Genomic DNA, 24,033 nt, shown 5'->3' on the forward strand with positions numbered 1-24,033 from the left:
AGAGACCCCGCCCTCTCACACAGAGAGAGACCCCGCCCTCTCACACAGAGAGAGACCCCGCCCTCTCACACAGAGAGAGACCCCGCCCTCTCACACAGAGAGAGATCCCGTCCTCTCACACAGAGAGAGATCCCGTCCTCTCACACAGAGAGAGATCCCGCCCTCTCACACAGAGAGAGATCCCGTCCTCTCACACAGAGAGAGATCCCGTCCTCTCACACAGAGAGAGATCCCGTCCTCTCACACAGAGAGAGATCCCGTCCTCTCACACAGAGAGAGATCCCGTCCTCTCACACAGAGAGAGATCCCGCCCTCTCACACAGAGAGAGATCCCGCCCTCTCACACAGAGAGAGACCCCGTCCTCTCACACAGAGAGAGACCCCGTCCTCTTACACAGAGAGAGATCCCGTCCTCTCACACAGAGAGAGACCCCGTCCTCTTACACAGAGAGAGATCCCATCCTCTCACACAGAGAGAGATCCCGTCCTCTCACACAGAGAGAGATCCCGTCCTCTCACACAGAGAGAGATCCCGCCCTCTCACACAGAGAGAGATCCCGTCCTCTCACACAGAGAGCAGCAACGTCAGCTGGTGAAACACGGTCAGCTCGCTGAGACCAAGTAGGGACCGGATGAGTGGCGTAGACCAGACCAGGAGAGACCAGACCAGGAGAGGCCAGACCAGGAGAGGCCAGACCAGGAGAGGCCAGACCAGGAGAGGCCAGACCAGGAGAGACCAGACCAGGAGAGGCCAGACCAGGAGAGGCCAGACCAGGAGAGGCCAGACCAGGAGAGACCAGACCAGGAGAGGCCAGACCAGGAGAGGCCAGACCAGGAGAGGCCAGACCAGGAGAGGCCAGACCAGGAGAGACCAGACCAGGAGAGGCCAGACCAGGAGAGGCTGACAGCTCGGTCAGTGAGCGCCGCCACCGCTGCGCGTCCGACGGGTTTGGTCTGTTTCTGGACCTGGATCTGTTTGTGGACGGGGATCTGTTTGTGGACGGGGATCTGTTTCTGGACGGGGATCTGTTTCTGGACCTGGATCTGTTTCTGGTCGTCTGTTAGCTGAGGTGGGGTCCGGGGGGGGTTAGGGGTACGGTAGTGATTACAGTAGCTGGCTCCGAGCTACTGAGGCAGACGGCAGACAGGACCCCGGCTGAAAGGGGAGGTGTCCAGCCCAGAGCCTGTCTGTCCGTCTACCGTCTGTTCGTCTACCGTCTTTCCGTCTGCTGCAAACATTCCACCAACAAAACATTAGAAGGTAGTTTTTGTCTTTTTGCCCGTGACATGCTGGCCTGTGTAAATGGATTGAAATCACTTTATAGTTTTAATACAACAGCAACGAAGAATAGATTTATACTATGACAGTATTGATGAAGAATAGATGTATACTATGACAGTATAGATGAAGAATAGATGTATACTATGACAGTATAGATGTGTGTGTTATGTACAGAATACGAGGCTCTTGTCTTGATGGACCTGTTTCTGCGGTAGACAGGATGGATAGAGAGGTGTGTGTGTGTGTGTGTGTGTGTGTGTGTGTGTGTGTGTGTGTGTGTGTGTGTGTGTGTGTGTGTGTGTGTGTGTGTTTGAGAGAGTTTACCCTCGGAGAACAAGTACAGAAGGATGAGTGCAGCATCCTCCTTCACCAGACCAGACAACGTTGTTGGTTAATTTAGTCTTTTGATTGTATGACTGTTCCCAAGCCAAGATTGAACCAGTGCCTTTCTGATTTGAACCCGCCGCTGTCTGAGCAGTTCAATCACGTTGCAAGACTCAGTCCCCCGCCATCAACAACAACAACAACAGAGCCGCCAGATCTGACTCCAGTGGGAGGGGCCAGGCTGCATGCTGTCTTGTTCCTCCAGGCAGGAAAGGCCTGGGTGTTGTTTTTGAACCCAGAGCTCTTCTGCTTCAGCTGCATCCCGTGTTCCTGCATGCCGGCATGGCGCCCTCTAGGGGCCACTAGCAGAGTCAGAGTGTTGCTGTTCGTTTACACTGAGCTGCAATGTAAAGCAAGTTCAAGCAACACACACAGAGAATCCACGCAGCTGTCCTGTATGAAGTACATGTGCTCTGTCACCCCCTAGTGGAAGGTTTGAGCCCTGCACGGTCACGGTAGATGTGCTGCATTGTGAGTGTTTTAAGCATTCGTTCTGTCCTGCTCAACCTTATATATTACTTTCACACTTGCAGTCACAAATACCAGATTAGATTAGATTCTTCTTTTTTTTCTGTACCCGCACTCCTGCAGAGTCGCCGTGTCATTGGACCTGTTCTGTGTCCATCAAACTGTGAGCTGTGTTGTTCTAGACAGGGTGAGAACTACTTTTGTGATCACACAGAACCGACTGATGCCAAGACTGTTTCAGAAGATCAACTGGTTGTTGCTCCAAAAGTTAGAACACATATTATACTACAAGATATCTGTTAGTCAAGTAAAAATAAAAAAAACAAAATCTCCTAGACAAAAAAGTCAAATAAATGTATAATATGTAATACATAGTGTAATAATAATATAAGTGGTGATCAGCTGTAGCAGCGTAGGCGTGTCACTGCTAAGAGGTCGTCTGTGCTGAACACAAGTCTACGTTGGATTTAATGTACAGCGTATTTTTTTAAAGGCTATAGAGATAAGCGATTTCTAGTAACTGTTTATCTATGTCTAGATTGTTCAGTTGCTGTACATCATTCTGAACTGTGATTAGTCCTAAAAACAAAACAGTTTGTTATTATACATTTGTTCTTATTAATGGCTTTGTGTTAATGTAGCTGTAATTTACAATTGGACCCTACATGATGATGTCTGTTTTGCCTATTTTATATTGTCTGGATTATTTGTTGTTCAGTGATTTGATGATGCAGTAGGAGAGTTCATTTCTGAGTGTTCCACCCAGCTCACTGTAGAAGGTTCTGGCAGGTTGACGAGTCACTGACAGTTCGTTCGTTCATCGGTGGGTTCTGATGAGCTCGACCTGCTGTGTGTTCAGACCCGCATCTGCTGCCGTTCCAGTGAACCGACCTTCCTGTCTACTGCTTTTCTGTTTTGTTTTTTTGATTGAATATTCCAGAGAATCATCATCAGGCGCATGTGATTTACTGTAAGAGGTGGAGTCTCTCTGACACCCGAGCATCCAGGCGCATGTGATTTACTGTAAGAGGTGGAGTCTCTGACACCCGAGCATCGAGCCGTCTGTGTTCAGCTCCACACAACGCTGGCACACAGAGGACCGCAGGACTAGGTTCAGTTACGTGTTCATCCTCATCCCTCTGTATTTCATCCTCTTCCCTCCATATTCCATCCTCATCCATCCATTCTTTCCAGGTCTCCCCTCAGAAGGCCTTACTGGACTCCTTCATGTGAACCTCACCAACTCCAGTCATGCCTCTGTCAGTTTCATGTCCAGCTGGTCTCAGCAGGACCACGGTGCCCAGACACCCTGTCCCATACAGGCTAGACTCCTGTTTCCTTGAATATCACCACATGGAGCCGTAATGCTCTACTCTATACGTTCTCTTTCACACTCAGGATAGCAGGTTATAGACAGGGCTGCAGACAGTAGTGGATGCCAGAGTGAGTTCAAAACGCTGTGCTTTTGTGCCGTCATTCAGTAGTTCAGTCATGGGTAACATTGTGTTGCCATCACCAAACTATTAATCCGTCAATTATCACAACACACCTACAATCTGTCAATTTACTTGCTGATGCCATGTAATGTAATTTTTTCACTACATAAACATTGATTATAAACATGTTGATGTTCACTTTTTCTTCATAAGACATAACCTTGTTTTTACAAGTTCATAATCACGTGTTTTCTATTGCTGACATAGATTTCATCGTATTTTTAAATAGTTTGGTTCAGTGTGGCTTTATGGATGCCAGTGTTTTACAGGTTCAGATGCTTGTGGTACATGTTTAATGTCTGAAGAAATAAAGCATGTTTATTCATCTCACTTTGTTGTGTTCTAATTGTGTATAACAGTTTAATGGTTTGTATTATCAATTTTCTTTTTACTAATGAGCCACCAACTATGATGTTTTTACACGATAGATCATTTATTTATAATTCATCTAGAATTTGGTCAGTTACAGTAGAGGCTAATCACAGATGTATCGATGGCTAAATGCATTACTATAGACTTGTTTGATGATTCAATATGATTCATTTATTTTATGAATGCCCATCTATCACTGCAACATCTATCAATTGATTTAATTCTACATTTGATTTCAACATGTTCAAAATTATATCAATTACATCAATGATCTGCCATACAATTCAAACACTTATTTTTACAATACATATGGTAAATATGAACATATATAATATTAGTTTTGACGGTTACCACAGGAAATACGTGTATGGAGAGACATGTATGAGTATGACATCCTCTGCTACAGCTTATTCAAGTTGTGAATGTCAGGAGTCCTGAAGACTTCCATAATTCTCTGGTTCCTTGACTCCACTCCCCTGGGCTCTTGTCTGTGGTTTTTTCTTTGCTATGGTTCCAGTGGTCTGATCTCACTGGCAAGCTGAGGAGAAGAGACATAAGTCAGTTGTGAGGGAATATGACACTTTTACTTTCCAAACTAAGTGTCAGAAGGACCAACGTTTTCAACTGCCTGGGAATTTCTCCACGGAGCACATTCCTTCTGCGTGACTCACAGCGATGGCCGTCTTGATGTTCTGAAGCTGGAAGAAGACGCGTCCTCCCTCCTCCGGGCACACGATCTTCAGCTCCTCCCGGGTCATCCCCAGCAGCATGGAGCCACTCAGCACGCCCAGACAACGCACCGTGCTGGGGGACAGAGAGAGAGAGAGAAGTGGGGGAAGGGAGAGAGAGAGGTGGGGGAGGGGCGAGAGAGAGGTGGGGGGAGAGAGAGAGAGGTGAGGGGGGGGGTGGGAGAGAGAGAGGTGGGGGGAGAGAGAGAGAGGTGAGGGGGGGGAGGTGAGGGGGAGAGAGAGAGGTGGGGGGGAGAAAGAGAGAGGTGGGGAGGGGAGAGAGAGAGAGGTGGGGCGAGAAAGAGAGAGGTGGGGGGGGAGAGAGGTGGGGGGAGAAAGAGAGAGAGGTGGGGGGGGAGAAAGAGAGAGAGGTGGGGGGGAGAGAGACTGTCAGAATCAGTAGCTCACAGTCACTACCTACCAGTGTTACTGTACAGTGTTCCAGTGTATTACTGTAATCAGATTACATTTTCCAGCAACTTGTAATGTAAGGGATTACATTTACAATTTTCAGTTTTCAAATTACAGTTACTGATCTAATAAAAATGACATTACTTTTTACTTAGCATGCCTACTCCCTTTCATTTGGTTGATATGCACATGCGGTCTCTAAAGTCATGGCTGAACTGTCTGTTTATGCCATCAGGGTTGAGATATGTCAAGAGTGCTGGTTTAGGATCAGATGTTCATGTGTCTATTATGATCTAAGATGCAAAACTGATCCTAGCACTCTATGATTCAGGTAAGAAATGATCTGGTTTTAGAATATAACTCAAAAGTAAATTAATTAGTTATCTGATTACTGTACTTTAAAGAGAAATCAGTAAGTAATCAGTAACTTTGTTTGATTACTTTTATTAATTAAGTAACTTTCCCAACACTGCTACCTACTACTACTACTCTACTACCTGTGTCTGGCCTGGATAACTGTCTGTCCCTATATGATTTAGAATTGTATCAACCATTTTACTAGATTTAAGCAATAAACCACGAGAGGCCGTGTGTTATAGTGATTTTATAACAGCTAGGGGGCGTTGGTAGGCACGACGCGAAGCGGAGTTACTACAGCTGTTAGTGTAAAATAAACACACAGCAATGTAAAATATTAACATTTATTCAAAACGAAGCATCGTTCCCTCAATTTCGCCGAGCAAAATAATTCCCCTAACAAAAGGGTTGCCAAGCAACAACAACAACTACAATGCATTGGATCAAATGGGAGGCGCATTCATACTGAAAACGGAATGATATGCGGTCCCAGGTGTGTGTTACAAAGTATTTTAACACGGCTTCCAGCCAATCAGAATCAAGAACCAGAACTAACCGTTGTATAAGAAGCCATAAACCGGTCACGGCAATACAAGTCAATGGATTTCATAAAATGATCAATAAAACCCTACAGGATTCATACTTTGTGGCGAATTTGATGTCAGAACACCAACGGACACCAATTACCCCCTTGGTGAGCTTCTTGTCTTTGAAATCGAGAGTTTAACATGTTTTTGAAAGATTTTTCAAGGTGCCCACCCACATCCATTGTATGACCAAAACGGTGGTAGAGCAATTATCAGACTTTCTCAAAAGTGCTAGTTTTGTCAACGTTTTGATCTGAACCATTGTATATGATCATAAGTAACCTTAAAACAGGGCTAAACATGCATTTTCCCTTGACTACTCCTTTAATGTAGCTGAACTATTCCATGCGGCTTCTTCAGATACACGTACAGCCGCTGTGAATGGAGGTGTGTTTGAAAGTTCTTACATCTTGCTGAAGCCCTTGTACTCCAGCCAGGCCTTCACGTCGTCAGGCCTGGACTTCTTGGTCAGGGAGGGTGGACCGCTGGTCTGTCAGGAGCAAGATGACCACTCACAGATCAATACAGGAAATCAATACATCACCAGACCCTACCCTTCAAAACATTTAGTTGGGTCAATAAATAAACAAAAAATAAATACTGTATACTGATCACAAAAGGTAAATTAGTTTAGTCAAAAAACCAACAGACAGAACAGACCATGGACAACGGCACGACAATAAGCCATAGAAGGCCTTGTAAATGCAGCTGGCCCTGGCGCTGGTACCTGCGGGCCCGCCTCCTTGTCCAGCGGCTCCAGGATGTTGTTGGGGATGAAGCCGTCCTGACCGTCGCTGTTCCTCACCTTCCACCACTGCCTGGACATGTCCAGCAACTGTGGACAGAGCCGACCCACACCCGCTACTGGTAAATACACTGCACTTATACAGCACTTTTATCCAAAGCTCTTTCCAGTGAAGGCCCTCATTCACCCGTTCACACACACTCACACACCAATGGCTGCAGCTGCCATGCAAGCTGTCATGCCTGCTCGTTGGGAGCAATTCGGGGTTCAGTGTCTTTGTCCAAGGACACTACGACATGTTGTCAGGAGGAGCCGGGATTCAAACCAGCTAATGTCTTTCATTACTACATTACTGTAGTACATTACATTACTACTACATACTGTACTGCTTCACACACTGCCTGAACAACTTCCATGCTTCTGGATCAGTTTGGCTGTGTTGAGTTGTTTTACTATTCTGTGAATTAGGGCTACAAGCGTGTTGAGTTGTTGGTCAGCGTTTGTCAGTGTTAATGATACTGACCTGAACGATCTCTCCCTTAGAGATGCTCAGCTCCTTGTGGTTCCTGGCCGTGAAGTCGAACATCACGCGCATGTAACTGGGGTTGGGCTCGTCCGGCCTGGAAAACACAGACACAAGGACCCACACACACAACAACTGAACATATTCACATAAATGAAATAAAAGCTTTTAGGAATGTTTACTGTGTTAATGATGCTTACTGTGATGGCGGCGGCTTCCATGGAGCAGATCTCTATACAGCAGGAGGAAGTGACATTCTGTGATTCACGTACAGGAATGTTCATTTTCTTTTGGTCAAATACTAAACAGAAACTTGTATCTGAAGAAGGAGAATCGTCAAGATGGTCCATCTCAAGTAGTTAGTTTTCCATGTGTGTGTGTGTGGGTTGTTTGTTCACCTGTTTGGGGGCTGGGAGTGGGCTCTGCTGTCCGCCGTCAGGCTCTCTCTCTGGGGGAGCGTCGGTCACCTCCGGGGGCTGCCAGCCATCGTAGAACTCCAGAGTATAGGTGGGGATGTCCTCGTCATCCTCAGGCCACCTGGTACTGGAAAACATGTCCAAGTGGATGGTTATATTCAACACTGTGGCGTTCACACACTAGGCTGCACTGTGACTGTGGCGCTGAGGAGTAGTCTACACAGTTTAGGATTTTAGGCCAAGAGTCAGGATATGAAAACAAGTTAACTTCTCAAATCAAATATGCGGTGTGCTGGTGTCACCCACTCATTATGCCTGTGTGCTGGTGTCACCTATCTGTTTCACCGTGCCCAGGGCGGGTTTAGAACCCGGGTCTCCCGCTTTTGGAGGCGGACGCGCTGACAGTTGCACCAATATGGCCGTCCCTCAGGGACTGTTAGCGCTTTGAGGAGTGAGTTTCACCAGCTACGTTCACATTTCCCTCGGTTACGCTGGTATCGCCCCCTCAGTGTCCCACGGTACCTGGGGATGTTCCAGGCGTCTCCTAGCGACTGCCAGAGCTGGTCCTCGTCGGGCGTGGCCTCCTCGCCCAGCAGGCGGATGCACTGGGGCTCCAGCAGGGGGGCCACGATGGTGGGGGGCAGCGTCTTCGGACAGTGAGACACCACCTGGGGGGAGGGGAGGGGCTTAGAGGACTGACTCTGCCACTGATTAGGTCTTTGAGCCTGTCAGTCATCTTACAGGGCAACGATTGGATCTTTAGCTATAGACAAATTCAAACTGACAACAATAACAAACTGTCATTGTAAATTGGGGACGGGGATAACGGTAGCAGACAGAATACAGTAACAATAACAATAACAGCTGAGAAAACGTAAGTGCTCCAGTGACAGTGACACCGTCTATAGTATGTTTGTCAAATCAACAGCAGCACTGACTACCAGAGGTGGACTTGGAAATCCTTGCGATTGACGCACTCTCAGTAAAATACTCAGACAATCCAACAGACATCTGAGGAAGGTAACCTCGTAATACAACACCACTAAAGATAAGGGACTGTCTGTTATTTAGAATGAGGAGTCACTGGAGGATTTTTGAGTGATAGAAAAAAATGATTGAGCCTCCCCCACCAAATACTGTAGATAGGAGGATTTCAGCTGTAAACTAGAAAGTACCTTTCCTGGAGAAAATGTGAGGTGGGCTAGCTGCTGCAGCTGTATGTAACAGCTACTGCTAGAACTACTACGGACCGGGCAATCTCCATGCACCCACCGGCGAAGACTGTGTCTCTAGACCACTCTGTGGCTGAGTTGTGGGGCCCGTGGCGTGGTGGCGAGACTCCACCCCCTCAGGTCAAAGCCAGTCGGTGACAGTGTACCCCTCTCTGGGCCACCTACCTGACTCCACCGGTGAAGACTGTGTGTCTCTAGCCCACTCAGGGGCTGAATTGTGGGGTCCGTGGCATGGACAGTGGCGTGGTGGCGAGACTCTGCCCCCTCAGGTCAGCGCCGGTTGTTTGATAGGGAGCTAATTTAATTTAGATTGATTTGGCCCCATTTGACGCTCCAAAATATAAAGAAGTTCGGAGTAGAAGCGTCAAGGCAGTTTGACTCGCCTCAAAATGCTTTTGGTGCGTGATCGGCCATTTAAAAAAGTTGGTGTAGTTATTCTACTTCAAAACGCTAGCGTCAGACTCTTCCAGTGCGTCTGGGGCTTTAAAGTCTACAATCATCTCCACTGTCTTGAGAGCCTTGAGCTCCAGATTGTGTATTTACATCTAAAGGTAGGAATATAATGCTACAGTAGTCATAGAAGGGTGTCTGTACCTTTAAGAGAAGCTGCACATGCACCCAAATTCAAATCACAACTGACAATCTGAACATTCCATCAATTGTTTGCATGGGAAAGCATGACCAGCTTCAGACAGCTCCAGTGCAATCTAGTGCTTATTCTGCGTCCATCTATGGTCGTGGGCTTGCCTTTTCTAGCTCTATGGACATACTGGAGGTGGCCGTATGCATTTCTCTTTCCTTTGACCATACAGTTCACAGGAGAGAACTGTCACCGTTGCAATCACAGCGCAGCAGCACAGCTCTACAGCACCCAAGCACAGAACACACATAATTCACTGACTCACTCGCCACACGTTTCAATGGGGAGTGCATTTTCTGAACAAATCGTCACACAGCGACAACTATAAGTCACACAGCTTAGATACGTACGAATCAGCACAGTTGTGTGAACATTTCGATATATAATATGTGTACTGTATAAGCTGTTAAAACTGTAGGCATAGCGACAAGTTAGAAAAAGAGTAAAAATGCAAAAATAGCAGCTCAAAAGCTAGTGCGTCGCCATACGTTTTAATGGGGAGCGCAGTTGCCGGAAAAAATCGTCACACAGCGAAAACTATAAGTCACACAGCTTAGATATTTACATTGTACGAATCAGCACAGTTGTGTGAACATTTCGATATATAATATGTGTATGAGCTGTTAAAACTGTAGGAGTGCCAGCAGTTTACAAAATGTGTGAATATTTTCAAAGCAACAGCTGCCACAACTCTAAAAGTTTCTGGACATTCCAAAAGCAGTTTCAAGTAGTTTCAATGGGACAAAAAATAGTTTTAAAAGTTAAATTACTAAAAAAACTATAAAAAATTAAAATAAAATAAAAATCACAAATCTGAATGGATCCGTTAAAGAGCTAAACATCGTGAACATTTTAAAGTTTGAATAAAGTTTCTAGCACAAAGTATGAAGTAGTTAAGCAGCAAAAAACTGGGGAGAACTATAATAAGAAAGAAAGAAAGAAAGAAAGAAAGAAAGAAAGAAAGAAAGAAAGAAAGAAAGAAAGAAAGAAAGAAAGAAAGAAAGAAAGAAAGAAATAGTGGGAATATCACAAGTTGGGCTAGCTTCTACAAGCTACAAGCTAGCTTCTACAAGCTAGCCCACCTAATTACGATAATGATGAATGAAATAATGTCAGTGATGACGTACAAACGCTAAAGTGGAGAAGAGGACGTGAACGAAATCCTGAGCGCTGGGCTCTGTGATCTTCCCATCCAACTCCCCCTGGCACACAGAGCACACACATGGCATTAACAGATTAGACCACACATGGCATTAACAGATTAGACCACACATGACATTAACAGATTAGACCACACATGGGATTAACAGATTCGACCACACATGGGATTAACATATTAGAGCACACAGGACCAGACTAAAAACCACCCCGGACCAGACTAAAAACCCAGGGTGACAGAGCATTTGAGGCGGTTGCGCCAAGTCTCTGGAACGCTCTTCCCCAGGCCCTGAGAGAGCCATCCACTGAACTCATGTTCAAAAAACTTCTTAAGACACACATGTTCAGGCAGGCCTTTGGCTATCTATAACGCCTTGCTGCTCGCAATGTTGTTTTTTTCTGTTCTGTGTCGTTTTAATTTTGTCTCGTGTTGTATTGCCATTTTAATTTATTACTGTAAAGCACTCTGTGCATCCGTGCTGTGAAGAGCGCTATATAAATAAAGCTTACTTACTTACTTACTTACACAGGGCATTAACAGATTAGACCACACATGGCATTAACAGATTAGACCACACATGGGATTAACACAGAGCAGAGCACACATGGGATTAACATAGAGCAGACCAGACACATGGGATTAACAGAGCAGACCACACACGTGGGATTAAAACGGAGCAGGCCACACACATGGGATTAACACAGAGCAGGCCACACATGTGGAATTAATACAGAGCAGACCAGACATGTGGGATTAACACAGAGCAGGCCACACGTGTGGGATTAACACAGATCAGACCAGACATGTGGGATTAACATATTACTGGTCATTATAATGATGACTTTAGAACATGTTCCGTAGCAGTTAGGGTGAAGAACATCGACACGTACCAGCAGGTTGAACCCAGACTTGATTTTCTGGAGACAAGATTCAAATTCTTCTGCTGGCGGCATGCCTTCTACGGAGTGACACAGTGACATACCATTACCAGGGCTGGGCAGATAAGCCTTCTGCTTTTAAAAGATATTTCTGTGTGAGCTCTGTGGAGCTTTGATCTCCTTAATCACCTTTGTGCTTCTTCTTTTTCTTCTTCTTGTTCTTCTTGTCTTTGGCCACTATGGCGGCAACTTTACCCATGAAGATCTCAATGTCGGTGAAAATATGATTCAAGATGTCCTGCAAAGTCAAATTCAAAATAGGAAACTTTAGAGAGAAATGTCTGGAGAGTGTACTGTATCATGTACTACTGTAAAGCAAGAAGGCGCAGACCTATTCTGCAGGCGTCTTGCCGGCTCTGTGTAGATTATTATATTTGTTCCTGTATCATAATCTTGGAGCCGGCAGCAACATTTCACTGTGACTGTACACCATACATTAGATGTGATAAATAAAAGGAATCTTGAATCTCTACTGTACAATGTACTGTATCTACTGTATAATGTATTGTATTCTGTACTGTTTAATATAATGTATAATGTATTGTATCTACTGCATAGTGAACTGTATCTACTGTATAATGTACTGTATCTACTATATAGTGTACTGTATAGTGTACTGTATCTACTGTTTAGTAAACTGTATCTACTGTATAATGTACTATACCTGTATCTACTGTATTCTGTAGCCGTGCGGTCGGGGCCTGCTGAAGGCCGTGTAATCGTGACCAGAGGAGGTACTAACCACGTTCCTGTCTGTTTCTATATGTGACCAGAGGAGGTACTAACCACGTTCCTGTCTGTCTCTATATGTGACCAGAGGAGGTACTAACCACGTTCCTGTCTGTCTCTATATGTGACCAGAGGAGGTACTAACCATGTTCCTGTCTGTCTCTATATGTGACCAGAGGAGGTACTAACCATGTTCCTGTCTGTCTCTATATGTGAACAGAGGAGGTACTAACCATGTTCCTGTCTGTCTCTATATGTGACCAGAGGAGGTACTAACCATGTTCCTGTCTGTCTCTATATGTGAACAGAGGAGGTACTAACCACGTTCCTGTCTGTCTCTATATGTGACCAGAGGAGGTACTAACCATGTTCCTGTCTGTCTCTATATGTGACCAGAGGAGGTACTAACCACGTTCCTGTCTGTCTCTATATGTGAACAGAGGAGGTACTAACCACGTTCCTGTCTGTCTCTATATGTGACCAGAGGAGGTACTAACCATGTTCCTGTCTGTCTCTATATGTGAACAGAGGAGGTACTAACCACGTTCCTGTCTGTCTCTATATGGGACCAGAGGAGGTACTAACCATGTTCCTGTCTGTCTCTATATGTGACCAGAGGAGGTACTAACCACGTTCCTGTCTGTCTCTATATGTGACCAGAGGAGGTACTAACCATGTTCCTGTCTGTCTCTATATGTGACCAGAGGAGGTACTAACCACGTTCCTGTCTGTCTCTATATGTGACCAGAGGAGGTACTAACCACGTTCCTGTCTGTCTCTATATGTGACCAGAGGAGGTACTAACCACGTTCCTGTCTGTCTCTATATGTGACCAGAGGAGGTACTAACCACGTTCCTGTCTGTCTCTATATGTGACCAGAGGAGGGTACTTACCACGTTCCTGTCTGTCTCGGTGTATGGCCGCAGCGGGGAGAGTGAGAGGGGGCAGGGTGGGGGCGGGGTCTCTTCCCTGGGAGGAGGGGTCTGTTCTCTGGGCGTGACGGGTACAGGAGTAGGAGGGTCTTCATCTACCAAACAGTAAAGAAGGTTCAGTGTTTTAGTCTGAGCATCTGTCTGGTTATTTGGTGGGAAGGTTGTCCGTCTGCTCTAGGAGCGACCTCAGGCAGCTCACCGTAGTCTGGAGTGTTCCATTGAGATACAGGGCCGTTCGGAGGGTTCCATTCTTTCTGTTCGGGGGGAGGAGCTGTGTTCTGTAGGGCTTTAATGATCTGATGGCCAGCCATCGCTTCCAGGTTGTCCCTGGAGAAGATTTGAGAGGGTTTCCCAAGAGAAAAGGTCAACAAGGTCGGAATTGTAACAAACCACACCAATAATTCAACCATTTTATGTTTTGTGTTTTATTTTTGTCTTTTGTATGTCCTGTCTGTCTGTGACTTTGTGTTATGCTGCTGTCTACCCTGAACAGGTCTCTCTTGTAAATGAGACACAGGGTGTCAATGAGATTTTTACCTGTATAAATAAATAAATGAAATAAAATAAATTGTACTGCATTGTACTTTTCATGTAGTTTACCTGATGCCAGAATCCTGTCTCTTCTGGGTGAGTGCTCTCTGTAGATCCTTCTGGATGTAATCAGCCTGCAAAAACAACATTCACCGTATCAATTAACACCATAGTTCACCTTATCAATTAACACACACACCATAGTTCACTAAATACAAACTTTGTCTATAAAGATGACACCTAATGGTAGTCTGAATATAATAATATGACAATAATACCACAGCAATACTTCAGTAATACTACTACAATAATACCACAGTAATACTCCAGTAATGCTACTGTAATATTATTACAATAATATCACGGTAATGCTACTGTAATACTATAATAACACCGCTGTAATAATACAGTAATACTTGGGTCATCTGCTCACCCTGAGCTCCTCACACTGGAACATGAAGACGCTGGTGGAGCTGCTGTTGTGGTCCTTCACCAGCACGGTCAGCAGGGAGTTATACACACAGCTGTCCATCACAGCCTTCACCTCCTGGACACTGCTCAGAGCCAGGGACTCCAGCTCCTCCTGACCACATAGGGACAGGGGGAGAGGAGGAGAGGAGAGGGAGAGGAGAGAGGGAAGGAGGAGAGGAGAGGGAGAGGAGAGAGGGGAGAGAGGAGGAGGAGAGAGGGTGGAGGGAGAGGGGAGAAGGGGAGGGAGAGAGGAGAGAGAGGGGAGCGGAGGAGGAGAGGAGAGGGAGAGGGGAGGAGGAGAGGGGGAGAGGAGAGAGAGTGGAGGGAGAGGAGAGAGGGGAGGGGAGGAGGAGAGGGTAGAGAGTAGAGGGGAGGAGGAGAGGGGAGAGGAAAGGAGGAGAGAGGGTGGAGGGAGATCGGAGAAGGGGAGGGGGAGAGGAGAGAGGGGAGAGGGAGAGGAGGAGAGAGGGTGGAGGGAGAGGGGAGGGGGAGAGGAGAGAGGGGAGAGGGAGAGGAGGAGAGAGGGTGGAGGGTGGAGGGAGAGGGGAGGGGGAGAGGAGAGAGGGGAGAGGGAGAGGAGGAGAGAGGGTGGAGGGAGAGGGGAGGGGGAGAGGAGAGAGGGGAGAGGGAGAGGAGGAGAGGGTGGAGGGAGAGGGGATGGGGAGAGGAGAGAGGGGAGAGGGAGAGGAGGAGAGAGAGTGGAGGGAGAGCAGGAGAGAGGAGAAGGGGAGGAGGGAGAGGAAGAGCAGGGAATGACCTGATTAGAACCATATCATTCCGGTCATTTCAAGCTTTTTTGTATCCATCACAGCCCGGCCTGCATCAGCAGTGGTCGTCCGCTCACCTTGGTCTCGATGTCGGTCAGCAGCAGGTTTAGGTCGCGCACCTCCAGCACCATGTCCTGTCCCCAGACGCGGCCCATACCGTCCAGCAGCTTGAGGCGCTCCACGCAGTCCCCCAGATCCCTGACCTCCCGGCCGTCCAACTCGCAGGTGAACAGGTGCTGGAGGGGAGCCAGGTGTTACTGGGTTTGTGGAATTGTAGCGGTCTGGATAGTCAGCCTAGACAACGAGCTTCAGACAACTTTGCTTGTGTGACTTTAGTACGGGTCGGGGGTAGTTTAGTCAGTAATATAACGGTAACGTGTTTGGAGACCTAGATACTGTTGCATGACTATAGTATAGCTGTACTATACATATAACTATATCACGGTTGTGCTGTTGGATTAGAAGATGGCACCTCTACTCTGTACTGGAACTTGTCCATCATCTTGTTGATAGATTCAGCGTAATCCTTCCTCTGCACTATTAAGACGGAGAGAAAGACACTCACATCATCTGTATCAAGACACACTCACACCATTTGTATAAAGAGGCACTCACACCGTCTGTATAAAGACACACACATCATCTGTATAAACACATACATAAACACACACACACACACACATCGTCTGTATAAACACACACACACATCACCTGTATGAAATGATAATGCAGATTACAGGATTCAATTGATCTGTGGTATGTACTACATAGACATATAGATGTCTTGCAATGTTCATTATCAATCAACAGTGTAGGCTACACAATGTTTACTTACTGTATATTGACTTGGCACTGGGTCTGGATAGAACTGATATCTGCGATGACTGATCATCAACTGAATACCCACTGTGGCAGAAAGCAGTATAAAATGTGTATTAAACATATCAAAAAACAGACTGTTTTAACAAGAGTTGCTTCAACTCAAACGTGAACACAAACAGGTGTACAGTAACATAAGAGAAGGTAGTGGCTAGTTCCCATAAACGCAGAGGCTGGTCAAACCCTAACCCCAACGCTAAACCTATACGTAACCTTAACCCCAAACCTAACCCGAAACCTAACCTTAACCCTAACCTTAACCTTAACTCAACCCTATACCTAAGCATAACCTTAACCCTAAACCTACTGTAACCCTAACCTAACCTTAACCCTAAACGGCCTCTGCATTTATGGGAACTAGTCTTTATCCGTTAGAGAGAAGCACAGACTTGGACGGAATGGAGCCTGCGTAGCTGCTGGAGTCGTTGCCGTAGGGACTGTTGTTCCGGAACATCTTGAATGGTAAATGAACTGCACTTATATAGCGCTTTTCCACCTTAGCGGCACTCAAAGCGCTTGAATCTCCGCGGTGACACACCTGCAATAACAGTTACACAACGAGCATTCACACGCATTCCATCACAGCCTCCAGAGATTAACAAGTCATATACTGTATATGGAGATATGGTAATGTTTATAACTAGAGCTCCCAGGAATTTCCCAGGCACCCAGTTGTCGTGTTACCCAGTCGGCCTGCTCCTGTCACCATTCCATAGTGTTCACTGTCAACAAGACGCGGTATAGTTGTGTTTAACGTGATGTGCTGTGAGTGAGTGAGTAATGTTGGAGTATGGAATTGAGATATGCGAGATATAAAGCAGTACTGGTTACATGTCAGGTGTTCTCTAGTTAATCATTCACTCAGCTATGGACAGTACGCTGTTTTGTGTACAATGACTGTAACTACATACAGCAGGCCACAGTGTAGATAGAGTACATTGAAATTGTAGAACTACACATAAACTGGACAATACTACATAAAAACAAGTCTGTATAATTTACTAAAACTAAAACTAGTGCAATGCCCATTCAAACAACTTCACACTCGACTCCGGAACAATATTCTGTTAACCATTATGTAAACTCCTCAAAAGGTTTTATGTTGTCAAGGAGTCATTTTCCCAGTCGTCCGAGTTGTTGGAGCCGTGTTGCTGATAGTCGACCTGTGGCTGATCACTACTCTCTGTGTCTAAAGGCCTACTGTAGGAAAAGAAGCAGTGAAGCGCCGGTCTGGGCAGCGCTGGGGGAGAGGACAGGTCTGGGGGAGAGGACAGGTCTGGGGGAGAGGACAGGTCTGGGCAGCGCTGGGGGAGAGGACAGGTCTGGGGGAGAGGACAGGTCTGGGCAGCGCTGGGGGAGAGGACAGGTCTGGGCAGCGCTGGGGGAGAGGACAGGTCTGGGCAGCACTGGGGGAGAGGACAGGTCTGGGGGAGAGGACAGGTCTGGGGGAGAGGACAGGTCTGGGGGAGAGGACAGGTCTGGGGGAGAGGACAGGTCTGGGCAGCGCTGGGGGAGAGGACAGGTCTGGGCAGCACTGGGGGAGAGGACAGGTCTGGGGGAGAGGACAGGTCTGGGGGAGAGGACAGGTCTGGGAGCACTGGGGGAGAGGACAGGTCTGGGGGAGAGGACAGGTCTGGGGGAGAGGACAGGTCTGGGCAGGGCTGGGGGAGAGGACAGGTCTGGGCAGGGCTGGGGGAGAGGACAGGTCTGGGCAGGGCTGGGGGAGAGGACAGTACTGCCACCCTGTATCTGTGTCTAAAAGCCTAGCCTAGCTGTGGTGAAGCGGCAGGTCTGGGCAGTGCTGGGCAGGGCTGGGGGAGAGGACCGTACTGCCACCCTGACGCTGCTGCTGAGTCCTGGTGGATGGAGCCCCAATAAACACCTCAACATAGCCATAACAATACTAACCTGAACCCTAACCAGGACGCATCCCTAGGAACAGGGCCATAACAATACTAACCTGAACCCTAACCAGGACGCATCCCTAGGAACAGGGCCATAACAATACTAACCTGAACCCTAACCAGGACGCATCCCTAGGAACAGGGCCATAACAATACTAACCTGAACCCTAGCCAGGACACATCCTGGAACATAGGACCCTGGAACATAGGACCCTGAAACATAGGGTCCTGGAACATAGGACCCTGAAACATAGGGTCCTGGAACATAGGGCCCTGGAACATAGGACCCTGGAACATAGGACCCTGGAACATAGAGTCCTGGAACATAGAGTCCTGGAACATAGGGCCCTGAAACAGAGTCCTGGAACATATGGTCTGGGAACATAGGTCCCTGGCGGGGGGGTTCACCCAGGGTAACATATAAGCTAGAAACGCCACTGCTCATGAACTGAACTCATGTCTGGTAGCAGCAGGCTAGCGAGCTAGCACGCTAGCCTTGGTTATAGCTAACTGGTCTATCACTAGCTAATGTTAGTAGTCAAGCCTACGCTGTAACTCTAAATCCCATTTCACACGTCATATAAAACGGACTGGATACTGATCTAGCTGTTTACCTGTCTTCCCCTGTCTTTTTCTTCCACATTATTATCTGGTTATTTTCCACAATGTCCGCCCTGCTGGCTTGCTGGTTATGACTCGGTTCAGCACACATGGTTCGTTGGTTCAGGTGCTTTTTAGGAAATGTTTTCCGGCTTGACTGGTTGTGGGCTTGTACCATGTACTGTAGTTGTTGATTCGGTTGAATGACAAAACACTTGGTTTGAAACGCAATGGTAGAGCTATGAGTTTACTTTAAATCCTTCAGTCATGCCTTCCTCAGGACACAGCCATCTTGATCATGTGCCTGTTCAGAACTGGGTCCTAGTGCACATTGAACACGTGCCCGGGCACTCAACACTGTACTTCCTTGGGTCCTGAGCAATACGCCTGCCAAACATCACCTCCATACAGTGTCCGGTTCTCCAGATAATCATGGCACAGACAGACAGAGATTCCTGCCTTTATAAGTAAGATAACATTTTACATGTACAGTACATGTTTAGATCTCTGAATTCAAAGTCCTTGTGTCTGAGATTGATAATAAGATAAATGGTAAATGCTATATTTGTCCTTATTATCAACAGATAGCTGCCTAGCAACACAGAACTGGGTAATTAATATAAAAGTCAAACATATTTTTTTATGGTAGGCCTACAATCAGGTTATTTCCAGACAACTAAGCCTAGCAACAAGTGGTATCAAGATGGGTTTACAGTTAGCAGTTTAAAGGATTGTGTATAGTTGTACAAATCAAGTACTAATGTGAGTCATAGATACTTGATTTGTAATAAATCCAATACTACATTTTGAGTAAAGAAAAGTTCAACGTTAAATCTATAAAGCGTTATAAAGAGACCTACACCTTATCTCATAAATATCTCTTTCTGTCATTTGTTTCCTGTGTTTTATGCAGTTATTTCTTTGTATAGTTGTATTTTATGTAATTAGGGTGTGATTGTAAAAGAGAGCTCACTCTCACTTGGCCCTCCTTGAATAAATAAAGGTGAAATTATATAATAAAATAAATAAAAAACACACATGCTCTTGACAAGGTAAACGATCACCCAATGATCTGGAGCACTTTTCAAATGATTCACTAGATATAAAAAGATAACATGCTTATTGAAGATGTATCTATATATTCACAGTCATTTAGTGCCTATGTAGTATGTACCACATTACTCATTACACATTACTACCATTTTATCAACCGACTCTAAGAGTCGTTACATTAACCATGTCCAAGGCCCAATAAACACATATCACACTCCCCTTACCTGCTGTGTCTTTCAGGCGGTTAAAAACGCGTTTTCACTTAAGTATTCTTATTTATTCTCTCTCTCTCTTTCTAAGCCGATACGACTCATATTCCAGGTACGGGATCCTGTCGCTGAGCTCTGGGCGAACACTCCCAAGCCTTCCTGATAGAGGCACACGAGCAAAGTCCACCCTGAAGAGATCGTGATGCAGGGGACTGGTGACAGCTGCTGGGAGGGTGGAACAACGCCAACAACACGTATGCACTTCCCCTCCCAGGCCAGAGGTCCAGGGAGTGCCTCGTATGTGGTCCTGTAGGTAGGTAGGTAGGTAGGTATCCCCGAGGTAGGTATCTAAGCAAAGGGAGCCTGTTAGGGAGCAGCCTCCTTGGACTAAGTAACTGTGCCATATTCACACTCCCCTGATCTGTGGGGGGGCTGGGTTGCCACACCCATGTTCTCTCCAGGTACGTGTGGGTCTGGAATGCACACTTGGGTTTATGACAGTTGTTATAAGTCAAAGTTGGTCCTATATTCTTCTGGCAAAGACACACACACATACACATACACACACACACACACACCACTCTACTGCAATTAGGCCGTCAACTTGCTGTATGAGTTCCCCACCACAGAATGTGTGTGTGTGTGTGTGTGTGTGTGTGTGTATGTGTAATGACGCAATGTGTCAAGTGTGTCAATGTGTGTAGCGGATAGCGGAACAGAAGTGTGAACAGTGTGGTTTCTCTCATTTCCTGAGCCAGAAGTGACAGGAGTGAACTGGAGACAGGTCAGGCAGCGGGTTGCTCCACCATCTTGATGTTTGCTTGAAAGACATCGTCATCCTTTAGAAGGTGAGTTCCTGGTGATGTATGGCTCTCCTGAGGTCTGTATTGCTCTTCACCCATGGCTCAGATATGATGCAGCTCTAAAGGACAACGCATGGTTGGTAAGTATCGAATGACGCGTCTGAGACAATGACATCAAGCTTTCAACAGCGGACATTTCATACATTGAGACTACGGGCTGACTACATTTCTAGGGCGTGTTATAGTGCATCATTTAATATACAGTACTACAAATGTATACAATGTGGACGTATATACACTTCTAATGTTGGTATCCTGAAGTCATAAGTGAGATTTGCTCATTTCTCTCTGTTTAGAGCTTGCTGCACAGCATCCTGTTTCAACACATCCACTTTTTCAAACCCGCTCTTTTTCTCTCTCTCCCTCTCTTTCTCTCTGTCTCTCTCTCTCTCTCCCTCTCTCTTTCCCTCTCTCTCTCTCTCTCCCTCTCTCTCTGTGTAGAGCTTGATTGAAGGAACTTGCCGTGCTGGTTGTATTTCAGCTGAATGGAGTTCCTGAAGCGCCTCACGGCCAGACGGCCGTCGGGGACGGAGAGTTACGAGCAGAAGCTGGAGCAGCGGGCGGCCGAGCACGAGTTCCTGAGAGACCGCAACAACGCCACCACCTGCCGCAGCGCCGGCCTGGGCAAGATGGAGGTGTCGGGGTGGAGGAGCGAGCTGCAGAGAAAGAGACAGGTGGAGTTCCTGAGACGCAGACGCGTGGACGAGGCCCAGCCCGGATCCCGGCTGGCGGAGGACAGGGAGAGACACAGGGACACCAGGGTCACCCTCAGGCAGAGGGCAGCGCTGGCGAAGAGACAGTCCTTCATCTCGGCAGAGGAGCTGGGCATCACCTGGCCGGACGTGCACTCTCTTCCCAGCATGGTAGGCACACCCAGGCCGTGAAGTAAGCGGTGTAGGTTTATGAGCAGTCTCTACTGCCCTCTGCCAGTGTGCAACGGTATTGGCTACTCCTTATTGGTCTGAATCTCATACTACAAACGGGGAGACACACACATACACACACAAACACACACGCACACACATGTTAAGTATAGATGATGAGGTCTATATTTCTAGTTCTTTCCAACAGCACAAACAAGGCAATCTGCCAGTCAGCGGCCAGGGGACTAAGGTCAGGGGACTAAGGTCAGGGGACTAAGACCAGGGGAATTAAGGTCAGGGGACTAAGGTCAGGGGACTAAGGTCAGGGGACTAAAGGACTAAGGCCAGGGGACTAAGGTCAGGGGACTAAAGGACTAAGGTCAGGGGACTAAAGCCAAGGGACTAAGGTCAGGGGACTAAGGCCAGGGGACTAAGGTCAGGGGACTAAGGTCAGGGGACTAAGGGACTAAGGCCAGGGGACTAAGGTCAGGGGACTAAGGGACTAAGGCCAGGGGACTAAGGCCAGGGGACTAAGGTCAGGGGACTAAGGGACTAAGGCCAGGGGACTAAGGCCAGGGGACTAAGGTCAGGGGACTAAGGGACTAAGGTCAGGGGACTAAGGCCAGGGGACTAAGGCCAGGGGACTAAGGGACTAAGGCCAGGGGACTAAGGCCAGGGGACTAAGGTCAGGGGACTAAGGCCAGGGGACTAAGGGACTAAGGCCAGGGGACTAAGGCCAGGGGACTAAGGTCAGGGGACTAAGGTCAGGGGGTCAGGGGACTAAGGGACTAAGGCCAGGGGACTAAGGGACTAAGGCCAGGGGACTAAGGCCAGGGGACTAAGGTCAGGGGACTAAGGTCAGGGGGTCAGGGGACTAAGGCCAGGGGACTAAGGTCAGGTCAGGGGACTAAGGTCAGGGGACTAAGGCCGATCTGTTTCACCAGACTACCTGGATCCTCCCTCCACTCCCGTGTGCAGCAGTACAGACGCCGCCCCTCGCCAGGCCGCAGACGGCGTCCTCTCCACCCCTCCCTCGCCCTCGTCAGGACACCTCACTAGGGCGGGGTCTGCATGCTGGACACACGGGTACGGTCGTGTTTTTGAATCTTGTTTTATTTGGGGGGGGGGGTGATGTTAGACATATGCTGTCGTTGAGGCTGAAGCTCACCATGGCCTACACACCTCTTCCCTCAGTCCGCGGGGACCAAGATGGCCGCCTGACCGGCCATCCCCAGCAGAGGGACATCTGCTCCCAGACAGAGTAGGTGTAATATAATTTATTGGAAAGCTTCTCTGTGATATACTACTGTCTGTGTATGCACGGTACGGACTACTGACTCTCCACTCCTCTCCTCTCCTCTGAATCACAGAGATGGTTATGTCACTGTGAAGGAAGCTGTGAGTAAACTCCCACTCCCTGTATCGATGTTTTGGGTTCAATGCGAATTTGATCAATATGAAAGACACACAGGTAGATTAGTCCCAGGATGATTATATGGTATAAACACGTGTTCCTCATCCACACTCTCTCCTTCTCTCCATTTGACATCCTCCAGGACATCCTCCAGTTGGCCGAGTATCTGAAGGTGTGAACAGTTTAAAACCGTGTTACAGCTATGTTAGCAACGAGTGTGGTGTTTTTGCAGACGGCAGATGAAGTTGTGATGTGTGAGAGCGTCCGTCAGCGACCTGTGCTTGTTCCCCACGCAGGAGGCTCTGTGGCGAGAGCAGAGCCTGGAGCAGAAGCTGGCCCTCGCGCAGCGCACCACTTCCTCTTTGCTGCTGGCGCACCACCACGTGTGGAAGGTTAGACCGCCTCTCTCTCTCCGACATTCTCTCTGCTTGTACTGTATAATATTGTACACGATCTCTCTCTCTCATCACAGTCCTGTTTCAACGAAGACCAGATGAAGGGGGAAATCGTTTCTCTGGACTCACAGCTCAAGATCTGTGTCCAAGTACGTTTCACAATTATTCTGCCGAATGAGTCTACTGTAGGCTACTTTACATGAGCTTCGGCAGGCGTTGGGAATCCCGCTAACGGCCCTCCTGCTCCCCCTCCCAGCGGCTGTCCAGAGAGGGGGCGGAGAGGCTGGCGCTGTGCGCCGAGCAGGAGAGGCGGGAGGTGGAGCTGAGGGCTGTCGCCGCCCTCCAGAGGCTCACCGTCCAGAAGACCCAGGCCCAGAACATGGCCGACAGCCTGGAGGTGAGGACCACTCTGGACTCTGGACTGTTCTTTGGCTTGAGATCCTGAATTCATTTGTTGTTGTTCTTCTTGCTGCTCGGTGTTTGTGTGTGCACTAGGTGGCGCTCCAGACTGCCCAGGCTGAGTCAACCATGTGGAGACACCGCTATGAGGAGGAGAGCGGGAACTGCGCCCGTATGAGGAAGTCCCTGGAACTTAAGATTGACCAACTACACGAACTACAGAGACAACTAGAGGTGCGCACAAGCACACACACACTTTATATTAAAAAAGGCAAAAACAAAGGA

General features: G+C 47.5%; 1 protein-coding gene across 1 annotated transcript; it reads right to left on the reverse strand.

The window, feature by feature from the left end:
• Positions 1–4,094: 4,094 nt before the first annotated feature.
• eps8l3a (EPS8 signaling adaptor L3a) lies at positions 4,095–19,965 on the reverse strand. Its single transcript, XM_084445215.1, has 20 exons — positions 19,830–19,965; positions 16,438–16,586; positions 16,005–16,075; positions 15,642–15,706; positions 15,247–15,405; positions 14,365–14,514; positions 14,001–14,065; positions 13,600–13,727; positions 13,362–13,495; positions 11,868–11,976; positions 11,691–11,758; positions 10,769–10,843; positions 8,292–8,437; positions 7,752–7,896; positions 7,554–7,585; positions 7,354–7,450; positions 6,813–6,920; positions 6,493–6,575; positions 4,674–4,806; positions 4,095–4,540 (listed from the first exon to the last, which is right to left on the reverse strand). The coding sequence occupies exons 2-20, from the start codon at positions 16,500–16,502 to the stop codon at positions 4,508–4,510; spliced, it is 1,866 nt and encodes a 621-aa protein (XP_084301341.1). The 5' UTR covers positions 16,503–16,586; positions 19,830–19,965; the 3' UTR covers positions 4,095–4,507.
• Positions 19,966–24,033: the final 4,068 nt, after the last annotated feature.

The sequence above is a fragment of the Borostomias antarcticus genome (genome assembly GCF_949987555.1).
Source record: "Borostomias antarcticus genome assembly, chromosome: 11".
NCBI lineage: Eukaryota > Metazoa > Chordata > Actinopteri > Stomiiformes > Stomiidae > Borostomias > Borostomias antarcticus.